This window comes from Mustela erminea, chromosome 5, assembly GCF_009829155.1.
Source record: "Mustela erminea isolate mMusErm1 chromosome 5, mMusErm1.Pri, whole genome shotgun sequence".
NCBI classification, from domain to species: Eukaryota; Metazoa; Chordata; class Mammalia; order Carnivora; family Mustelidae; genus Mustela; species Mustela erminea.
The window spans coordinates 46,328,688-46,340,528 of NC_045618.1; the positions used below are offsets into that span (position 1 = coordinate 46,328,688).

Below are 11,841 nucleotides of genomic sequence, written 5' to 3' on the forward strand. Positions count from 1 at the left end.
TGCATAAATGTTTGTGTTTACTTCCCCTAGTAGATTAGTAATCTTCTTGAAAAACTCGGTTTGATCTAGTGTGGGGCCCACGCAGGACATTTAAGTGGAGGTTTTCAATAAATGTTTAACATAAACTTTAATAACAGAACTTTGTGGAATATATAAATAGGAGCATTTATTAGAGAGATATGAAAGTGCCAAGGATTAACCAATCACTAGAATAAAGCAGCTCATGATAACTATGTCCTTTTAAAAATAGTACTGCTATGGATATACCACCACACTGGCTTTCATTTAGTACTTTTGTTTTATTCAAATGCCAAAACGTAAGTTTCAAGATACAAACTGTAGTTATACTCTGTTTGTTTGATTTAAAAACATCAATTATGCTTTGTTAACAACTTCAAAAACCAAATGTAAGCTGTTGTGACTAAAATGTCTCCCAGTCCATTTCTGGAGGATTACCCTTATGTATTTAGTAGCTACTCCAATTTTCACTCTACAAAAAGGAAAACAATGATGCTATAAAGGGAAAGATAATAAACAGTTATAATATGAAAGACTTCCTGAGAAGAACTTTAACCATTAGTAGAGACTAAGAAGGATATCTGTTTCTGTTCCATTTTATAGCAACCAGGCTTAAACACTCTGCAAAAGTGCATTTCTGGTCCTACCAGCCATAGATAACTCACATCAGTTATTACAACATAGAAAGCCCAATTCTTCATCAATAGGATTTAGAATTTGTGAACAGCTTAGTTCTTTTCCTAAGAAAAAGGGGGCAAAAGGAAAACTCAAGAATCTATAAACCAAATAATGAAAACAAATATTTAAGTGTACTCTGATTTAAACAATTTCAAATGAAGTTTAACTGAACACACAGTATGGAAACTTGTATCATCATTAAGCTTAAAAGGTACCCAAATATTTTGGTATTTATAGAATCAAATGAAGTAACTTTCATTATTAAGCCCCTCCAAATTTTCCCAGTTTAGTTTTGTTCTATAATGGAGGTTAACTTATATTTTAGTGTGGACACAGTCATTTCTGCTGATAGAGAAGTACAGATTTTCTTTAATGTTCTATGAAACCAAGGAATTAGATATACAACACCAAAAAACAAAACAAAACTAGCTGAGCACTTTACATAAGTGCACAGTATTAGGATAGCATACTGACGATGCATGCTACTTTCAGAATTAAATGGTCTTTTCCTGAAGATTTAAGGCAGAGTTCAATTCCATCTGCCAAGCTCATGATACTAAAATGGACCAAAGATGGAAAATAAATCAGACAAGTCAGAAAGGGAATGGCCTTTTCTGTAGTACCAACTGGGAAATTGGTATCATGCATTAGCAGATAAGACTAAGAACACAGCTAAATAAATCAGCAAAATATGGTTTTTCAGAGTACTTTTCCATGAAATTTTTAACTACTTAGAGATTATTTATTGCAATTTTCAAGATGAATAAAATTCCAATATTTTCAGGCAACAGATATGGGTAAAAAAAAAGGTTGAACTAAAAAATGGTATCCCAATCTTCAATTTTAAAGAATTTATTTTCCCATTTGTAGAGTAACATTATTGTAAAATCCAGTTATTGCAACACCTGCATTGCTTAAAGGAACTCCTAAGAATTTTGTTAAAGCATATTTTTTAAAAACTGAACCAAAATAATGTACATTTTATCTCTGAACACTGTGTCATTAAAGTCCACATAATGTCCTCTGTATAAATCAATGTGATGTTACGTAATATACATGATCTGATTTTTACATCCTAAAGGCTTCTGACCATGTATGATATCCAAGATAGATCCAATGCTTTTAATGTCAGACTGTAGAGACAGTTACGATCATAAACAAAAGAAGGAAAAGTTTTATATACAAGACAGAAGTCTGACAGTTTAGCTATTTGCTGCATCTGCCTGGCGAGGCCATCCTTCTTCTTCAACTCCAGAGTCATATTCTTCTTCAGAGGATTCTTTCGTTGGAGCCCTATCATAAAAAGCCATTAGGTTTTTTTTATTTAAATAAAAATTAGGGGTAAACATGTTTTCTAGACTCAAAATAATAAATTAATCCACCTAGCTAGAAAAAACACGCAAAAAAGGAAAATATTAAGAGCATTTTTAACATTCAGATTTCTTAGTAGTGAAATAAAGGAAATACTGAGAACTGCAAAACTAAGAGTTGTAATTTTCCCAATATTTTCCTTAACAAATTTATTACTGACATAAATTGACAAGGCTTCAACTGCAAAGTCTTTAAAAATCCATTTTTCCACCAAAAAGGTTGAACCTAGTATTTCAACTCAAATCCTTGACATTTAGCATATATCTGTAGTAAAGAAGTCAATAGCTTCTGAGCAAATCTGGCTTGACTCAAGTTAGCCAAAATTATGATCAGAATAAAAGTTTTCATATATTGTCATCAACCAATAAAAGATTATGTCTCTGAATCAACTATCTCCTAAGTTATCTCAAAAGATAAGCAACAAAATATCACACCTTGTGACTTAGTTAAAACAAATTTAATTTCTGGTATGTAACATTAATATCAAGTGGTGTATTATATTCATTGAAAAGATCAGGGGTCAGTAAACGACAGCCTGCAAGCCAAATAAAGCCCATCACTTGGTTTATTAAATAAAGATTTAATGGCGCACTGACATGCTCATTCACTGCTAATTATCTGTGGCTGCTATTGTGCTCTGAGGGCAGTGGTGAACAGCTGCAATACAGACTGTGTGGCCCTTGAGTATTCATCTAGCCCTTTATAAGCAACTCTGCTGACCCCTGGGATAAACAGATGAAGCAGTGAAAGATGGGTCAATCTGTCAACCAACATGATAATACCAAGAGAAAATTTTGTGAAAGATCTGAAACCAGTTACTCATAAATGACAGAATTAGCAGCAAAGTTCATTTAAATCTCATTTGGATGACTTTTCTATCTCTTTTGAGACTTCTTCCTTAGGGGAAGGCTAATTTTAAAGAAATTTTCAAAGACTCACAAAATACTATTATTTTGTAAACCAAAATTAGAACATCTTTTCCACAGAAAATTTATGAGATTATGGCACTTTTATGAATATAAGGATGCTCATGAAATTTTTGTGACAGACCAATAAACCATAGCAATAAAGAACTGATCTTAAGTTTTAGATTTGTTCAAGCTTGACAAAACACTTTACCGGATATATCCTGGTTCCTTTTTCCCTTCTACTACTTCTTTGTCAACTTCCACACATACAATATCAGAATTAGGAACTTCAAACATTGGTTCTAGTAACAGCTTTTCCTAAAGAGGTAAGAAGTAATGAATTATATGGAAAGGTGTTAGATTTTTATTTTATGTTCTATAATACTTATGCTCTATATGCCACCAATCAAATTAATTAATTTAACAAGTATTACTGAGTCCCTAATTCTGTACACCAGGAACTGAATGTTGAAAAAAAAAAAATCAATATAAAAAGCTTTCATACTCTTCATATTAAAGCAGCTGCTAACTAAATTCAGAGAGAATTCATTCTGTAAGGGAAAGCTATTTATCTGTAGCTCTGTCTACTTAGGCCACCATGCACATATATATAGTAAGACTGTACCTCTGGATTCCGGTGTTACTCAAAATTCTTGGCATATTTTATTACCACAGAGGTCAAATGGTAATTCTTACTTTGAAAGTGATTTAATCCTAAACCATCTCTACCAAACTCTTCAATTTTGAACTATGACTTCAAATAAGCATTTGTTTCAACAGAGCTGCAGATCTTAAGGAAAATACTGGAGTACGTAAAAATTTCTTTTAAAATGTTAACTATGGGGCATATGGGTGGTTCAGTCATTAAGCGTCTGCCTTTGGCTCAGGTCATGATCTCAGGGTACTAGGATTGAGCCCTGCAACAGACTTCCTGCTCAGTGGGAAGCCTGCTTCTCCCTCTCCTACTCCCCCTGCTTGTGTTCCCTCTCTCACTGTCTCTGTGTCAAATAAATAAAAAGGAAATAAATATGTTAACTATATGACCTATTCTTGTAGTTTGCATGCTTTTAAATCTGTCTTTAATCAGTAACACCTGAAGTCTAGGAATTCATTAGAGAGTACAATCTCAAACTGTCTGTGGTAAATGTGTAGTTCCAATCAAAAAGTCCTATTATGATGAGAGAAATAATAATTAGCAATGAAATCCTTAAAAGAGAATAGGAACATATGCTTGCTTTGGGAGCACGTAGGAAAATAGTAACCCACTGCACAGCCAGATCTGGAAAGCGAGGGAGAGAACACTATAAATAGAGTAGGTGATGGCTGAAAATAGGCTGGGTCTCTAGAATTTTAACAGAACAAAAACCGGGAGTTCACAAGGTGCCTGGGTGGCTCAGTTAAAGTGTCCAACTCTTGATTTCAGCTCAGATCATGATCTTGGTCATGAAATTTGAGTGCTGCATTGGGCTCCACGCTGTGTGGGACCTGCTTATGATTCTCTCTCCCTCTGCCTACCCTCCCACCCCGCCTGCTCACACTCTTGAAAGAAAGAAAGGAAGAGGGAGAAAGAAAGAATAGTGAGTTCATATCACTGTGAAGAATTTAAGGGCAAAAAAATATCATGGTATCTGCAATTTAATTTCAAATAAACAGACAGGAATGAGAATTTCAATGGGTCTGAGGAAGTGGTCTAGGGAGGTTAGTCAAAAGGCCCGAATAAAATGTTCAAATTCTCCTTCCCAGAATCCTGATTTTCTCTATTTCTTTAATGTTATTATGTCCTTTGTTGCAAATGTTTGCTTATTTATTTCTTGGAGGAGAAAGAGAGGAGGCAGGGAGGGAGAGGGAAAGAGAAAATCTTAAGCAGACAACCTGAGATCATGACCTGAGCCAAAATCCAGAGTCAGATACTTAACTGACTGAGCCACCCAAGTCCCCTTGTTGCCAATACTTCACAGTTCCTTTTTTGTAATAAAGAAAAATATAATCTATGGAGACAAAATAATAATAATGATCACAAGAAACAATTCCAGGCCACTTCCATGGATATATTTCCAAAGTAGTAACATGGAGACTTAATATTTATAAAACCAAGAGCAAGAAAATAATCTAGTAAAGCCAACTTACCATTATGGACCGAAGACCTCGTGCACCTGTTTTTCGTTCTAGTGCCAATCTGGCAATAGCTTTCAAAGCATCCTCAGTAACATTAAGTTCACACTACAAATACATAAAAAGAAATGAGAACTTAGCTAATACTTTTGTTTTCCTAATATAACCATGTAACATTTGATCTATTAATTGTTACTACCTATCATCATTTCTAGCCTTTGTAGAACAAAAAGGGACTAACGCCCTAACTTTACAGATAAAGAAGTTCAAGCAGATTAAGTATACTGATTCACTATTAGAACCAAGGATCAGAATCTTTACATCTTGACTGACTCTGTCCCCTTTCAGACTAAAGCATTTTTTGACCATTACTTACTTCCTAGAAAACACTCATCACTCATTTTGAAGAGTATTACTAACCCACTCATCCTAAAGAACAAAGGCAAAGCTTTAGACAAATCTCTCTAAATTACCACAAATTTCAAAACAAGAGTTCAAATTACTGATACTTTATAAATATACTAAAAAGAAAGATTAACATACTTTGGAACACTACACTTCACAAGACCTTGGTATGAAGCAAATTATGGTTATGAATTTCTACTTCCAGAAAGTGTAAAATTTAAGCAAGGTAATTATCTCTCATGGTGCTTTACACCCTTGCCTTCAAGCACTTGTTTCTGTCAATTAGCCTAAGAGAAGTAATAGTATTTTGAATCACAAGTTTCTCATTAGTCCTTGAAGAGGTTTTCTAGATTAACATGGACTTTCCAAGACTTTATTCAACATTTATTGGGCCCCTACCTGTATACTAGAGATGAAATGAGGAATTACCATCTTTGCTGTCAAGGAACTTAAGTCTACTGGGTGGTGACGAATTAGCAAACTAGCATTTACAGCAGTGTATGCACAGTGGTGCTAAGGGAGCACCAATGTGGGGACATTAAAAAAAGCAAGGGGACCAATGAAGGATTTAAGGAGAGGAGTAAAGTAACTAGCTTTGCGTTTATTCTTTCATTAGAATATTATTAGATATTTATTAAGATATTTATTAATATTTAGAATATTTAATTAATATTTAGAATATAATCAGATATTTATTGATATCATTAGATATTTATTAAGAACTTAAAATCTATTTTCTGGGCATTATGTTCAACAATATAAAAATGATCCATTCTGGAAGTAAAATGGAAGACAATGGTATTTTGGTGGTGGTGCTCAGAAACAGACTTGAGACAGGGAGACTTTTTAGGAGCTAAAAGCATGGGTCAAGGTAAAGAATGATAAAGGAGCTTGAGGTAGTGATAGCAGAATGAAGAGAATGAAACTAATTATTTAAAGACACAAAGTTCATAAAACCCCAAACGTATGCTGTATGATTGGACCTCTGGGCTTGTGGCACTGGATGTTTGGCTGCAGAGAAGTAGATGAGGAAGGTGAGGGAACTTAAGACAGAAGTATATAAAAGTATACACAGTATCCTGCAACAAAAGCATTTAACACTTTAAGGCTGAAAGGACAATCCTATGTGTCTGACTTAAAGGGTTGAGAATAGTCTGCTGGCATAATCTCCCTCTCTATATATCCCAATGATGATTTTAATAGGAAAAAAACAAAGCCAGCTCTTAAATGTCTAACATAACACAATCTGCTTTCCCTCTTTTCTAGATCCATATTTAGTGAGAAATAGGCTGGTATTCCAGATAAGCAGGATTGTTTTTGCTTTTTAAGTTAATTTATGCAGAGTTTCAATAACAAAACCCCACAAATTGAGTATGAAAAATAAAAATCTAACCTTATCCATGCTGAATAAGGCCTGGTACTGAGGAATAACAGCATTACGTGGCTCAGTTAGTATTTGTACAAGTGTTTTCTCATCGAGACTATGCAAAGGAACTACCACAGGCAACCGTCCCACAAACTCAGGAATCATGCCAAATTCAATGAGATCTCTGGCTTCTACGTGACGTAATAATCGATCTTTTTCTTCGATGTCTTGGTGAGTATTTGATTCTCCACTTCGGTTGGCAAGGTCTGCAGCAGCTGCAGCCCTTCTGCCTTTTCCCAGATTAGAAGGTGTTCCAAATCCAAGATACTACCAAAAAAAGACAGATATTAAAAATAGTAGAAAGAAGTTACACTGTATTAAGTACTTTGCATACATGCCTCATGTGACCTTTGCAATATATGAAAGTCCTAATATCATTCGTATTTTACAAATGAAGAAAATAAGCTTCGAAAAATTAAGTATCTTGACCAAGTTCTCCTTGCTATAAGTGGTAAAGTTAGGATTTGAATTCAGACCTATCTGCCTTTAGAACTGAGAACTAAACTACCATTTAATAACCAATTCTCAAAGAATGAATTCTAGTAAAAATAGGTAGGTAAAAACTACGAAGGGAGGTCCCTTAGAACTCGGATGATGATGCTGTAGGGATTTTCTGAAACTTCTAAACTAGTGTGGTTTCTAAAATGTGTAAGAACTTAAATCTAAAATGTGGTTTCTATAATGTGTTAAAATGGAGACAGTAATTATTTTGTAACCAAAATTAATTTTGTAACACTGTAAATAGTACTAGTGCCTATGGAACAAGTGCCCTTATAAGAAAATTATGCTTAAGTGTCTTAAGTCACTGCTAAACATCCTATTAAAATCATGATTTGAGGTTCCACACATCAACCTACGTTAGAAAAATTCTGATTTTATAAAAAAACATATAAGAATGACATTAAAAAAGAAGGCTAACTTTGCTGCAAATGTCTGGGTATTGGGGATCCTGACTGGGTCAGTTGGTGGAGCATGCAACTTTTGATCTCAGGATTGTGAGATCAAGCCCTACACTGGATGTAAAGGTTACTTAAAAAAACAAAAAACAAAAAACCAACAACAAAAAACCACACCCCAAACCACACACATACCCATTGTTTTTTTTTTTAAAAAAAAAAAAAAAAAAAAAAAGGCTGGGTATCTTAAGGTGCATGGATCCTACTTTGGTTCATATAAAAGAACTATACTCTAGGCAATTGTCAGAAAGTTTAATTTTAATATGTCCTACAGCTTTTGTTGAAAAAAGCAGCTCATGATATGTAAGAAAACTGCTTAAGTCAAAAATTCATTCCTTTGACGCTCTAAGCTGTATACATGAATAGTATATCAGAAAGAAAAATACTTTCCATTCAATAATTTAAACATTAGTAAGCTTTTATTATGTATAAGCATATATAATTTAAAAATATATTTATTTTATATTATACAAACATTTACAAAGCCTTATAAAACACTGGGAATACAAACCTAAAGATAGCCATTACCCTAATGGGGCTTATTCAGAGTGAGAACACATGAAGGAATTAAAGTATCACAGGTGCAATGAAGGACAACCATCCAGGAAATTACAGCAGTAGACAAGAGGGAAAGGATGGGGAGGAGGGGCAGGAGGTGATCACGAAAGCTTCACCAAGTTTTAAAAAATGAATATAGATTTGCTAACTGAATTGAAGTAGGGGAGGGCATGAGCAAAGGCAAGAGGAATAAAACTTAGGAGTGCAAGCAGCCTGGTATGGTTGGAACATAAGTGCATTATTTAATATTGTACCCCTGGTTTCCAACAAGGGCTGATTAAAAACAACAGTCACATGCACGTATTTAATTCTCTATAAAATCACTGTTGAAGACTCTCTTACCTCTGTGTCTTTTCCATAAAGATCTATATGATAAATTCTTTTTAAATCTGTGTTTCCTGAAGACCAACCTCATATGCTTCCCCTTTCAGGTAGTAATAACTAGAGCCCATGATTTCTCCCTACTTTTCATTAAGAAGTTCAAATGACCTAAACCTGCCTTCTACATGTTTCTGATCTCTTTTTTGACATCACTTTTAACTGTTTTTTTTTTCCTACATGTTTCTAGTTTCAAATTCTTTTTGGAAGCACTAATTTTAATTAGGTATCAGAACATGATCCTTGCCTCTGGTTACAGATTTCTAAGTAAACTCTACACTCAACATGGAGCTCAAACTCTCAATCCCAAGATCAAAAGTTGCATGCTCTTGAGAGAGCAGCCAGGCGCCCCCAGAATTTTGAATATAAAGTTATCTCCCTCCCTCTCTCTCTCACATACAAAGAAATAATTTCTTCTTTCTAATTAGTTAGGCTAATTCATGTGAAATTTCAAAAGCAATAATGACATAAATTAACTAGTATGAAAAATTAAAATCTAACCTTATCCATGCTGAATAGGCCTGGTACTACGGAACAGCAGCATTATATGGCTCAGTAAGTATTTATACAAGAGTGTTTTCTCATCTAGGGTATCCAAAGGAACTACCACAGCAACCATTCCATTAGCAGTATTACTTTTTTACTGCTAATAAACTGCTGTTTAAACAAGTGGGTGCAAAGCCAAGGAGACTTAAAGCAAACAATACAGCAGAATTGATCTATGACAAATTTATTTAGAATATATATAAAAGAAATCATTTGTGGCTAGCTATTATGTAAAACACAAAACATGGAAAATACTGGTGTGTTTGGGCTTCTTGACACTATGTTGACATTATATTTTATTGAAACCAACATAGGTACTGAGCATGTACCTGCAGATATGATCAAGTTCCAGTTAAAATCAAGAATGTGGTTTTTTGTTTGTTTTTGTAAAAGATTTTATTTATTTATTTGACAGACAGAGATCACAAGTAGGCAGAGAGGCAGATGGGCATGGGGGGCGGGGGAAGGAGGCTCTCCGCTGAGCAGAGAGCCCAATACAGGGCTCCATCCCAGGACCCTGAGATCATGACCTGAGTCGAAGGCAGAGGCTTAACCCACTGAGCCACTCAGGTGTCCCTTTTGTTTGTTTTTTTTTTAAGATTATGCATTTGAGAGAGAGACAGAGAGAGCACAAGCAAGAGGAGGGGCAGATGGAAAGGGAGACACAGGCTCCCCACTGAGCAAGGAGCCCCATGTGGGACTCAATCCCAGGACCCTGGGATCATGATCCAAGCAAAGGCAGACCCTTAACCAAGGTGCCCCCAAATCAAGAATGTTTAAAAACATCTATAAACCTAAGTGGGATCACAACCCTTCCCCTAACCCCCAAACTGGCTGCCTCATTTTGTGAATGTCAGAAGTGACCTCTGAGAAAACTCCTGGGTGGAGGAAATGGAGAGAAGCTCTTTATTAGGCTCCAGTGAACTGGGCGAAAGGCCTGAACAGAAATTTTACTGATGTGATGCAGCTACCTCAAATTATAAAAGAACTCCTCAGATAAAATATAAAACTGAATAATTAAGTTACACTTTAAAAATGAACTTTAAATAGATGATCTTTAGAAATCTTTCAATTCACCATTCTGAAATTTAAAAACAAACAAACAAAAAAAACGACCACCACCAACCTAGGAATATATTTCTGGTATGCTCTAAAAAAATCCACAACTGGAAACTGACTATCCATTCTCTGTAATTTCAAATGTGCACTACCCTATAACCCTTCAGAAAAACTCACCTTTTCGTTTTTCCTCCTGCTGATGATTCTGTCTAAGCCATTGAAAGCACCAGATGCTACAAATAGGATGTTTGTTGTATCAACTTGTACTGTTTCTCCACGTAACTTGCGGGAATTCTTTTCTGGAACATTAACTATCGTGCCTTCTAGTAGTTTTAATAACCCCTAAATAAAGAAGAAATGACTTAGAATCATTGTGTAAGTATATTATTTATTTTACTTTAGAAAATGGGATTCAAAGGGGGAAAATAATACGTGGTTATGGTCAATGAGCGTAATTAACGAAAACTCCCACATTTCCACAACTAACATGAAAATCTAATGCACCATCATATTAATAATTTGTAAATTTCTTTGGAATAGTTACAGACTCCTGATGCACTCAAGAAATAGTCAATGTGAAAGGTTGCTTTTGATGGCAAAGACCTAATTATGACCTAAAGACAGAAGTGACTCTGTAAGATGGTACCCAACCATGGTGGGAACATTCAAAACTTGAAAATAGTTGATCTGTCTTCCATAAGAATTAAAATTCTATTCTATTCCTGGTGTTAAACTTTTAGACTACCTATATTTTGAGATGCTTTTATAAAAAAATTACCTAGCACATTTTATGAGTGTGACCTATGTCTCAGTCAAAATAAAAATGAAAGCAATTCTCCTTATCCTGTATTTTATATCATAATTAGTTACCAATAAAAAGTCAACTTGGCCACTTGATCATTAAGACTTCAATTATCATTCTACATAGAATGAAACACGATTTTATCTATTTTATCCTATTATCTAAGTGAAAAGAATAAGATACATGTACATACTTCATTTATGTCTAGTTAGAACCAGAACGCTCAAGTCTTCTAGAAATGTTTAACTGGGCCTCTAAAGAATAAAATCAACAAAAATCAAATTCCATTTTTTCTATCTTTTCAAATATTTTTATTTCCTAAGAAAGGTAATTTGGTACTTCAAATAACCAACAGCTTTCTCTTAGGATCTGAACTACTTTAAAATGGTATGTGGAGTTTGGGGTGAGAGAAATAAACAAAACAGAATCTAATTGAATGTGAAACCAAACGTACAATATTTGGGAGGTTGATGTATTCCCTTCCTTTTAGTGGGCTTGAACAAAATATTCAACTGCTTACTTGCTGAACGCCTTCTCCACCTACATCCCGTAACTGATGAATGCCTGGCACACTGCCAATCTTATCTACTTCATCCAGAAAGACAATTCCTATAATTTAAGGAG

General features: G+C 34.6%; 1 protein-coding gene across 3 annotated transcripts in view; it reads right to left on the minus strand.

Annotated features, from left to right (window-relative positions):
- Nucleotides 1–279: 279 nt before the first annotated feature.
- Nucleotides 280–11,841, minus strand: part of CLPX (caseinolytic mitochondrial matrix peptidase chaperone subunit X) — a 43,780-nt gene continuing 32,218 nt past the window's right edge. For all 3 annotated transcript variants that reach the window (XM_032342879.1, XM_032342878.1, XM_032342881.1), the window contains 6 exons: nt 11,738–11,826; nt 10,593–10,757; nt 6,886–7,185; nt 5,103–5,195; nt 3,187–3,293; nt 280–1,989 (listed from right to left, as the gene is read on the minus strand). In XM_032342879.1, the coding sequence (XP_032198770.1) occupies nt 1,899–1,989; nt 3,187–3,293; nt 5,103–5,195; nt 6,886–7,185; nt 10,593–10,757; nt 11,738–11,826 (845 nt within the window). In that variant the 3' untranslated portion in view covers nt 280–1,898. The remainder of the gene's footprint in view (nt 1,990–3,186; nt 3,294–5,102; nt 5,196–6,885; nt 7,186–10,592; nt 10,758–11,737; nt 11,827–11,841) is intronic.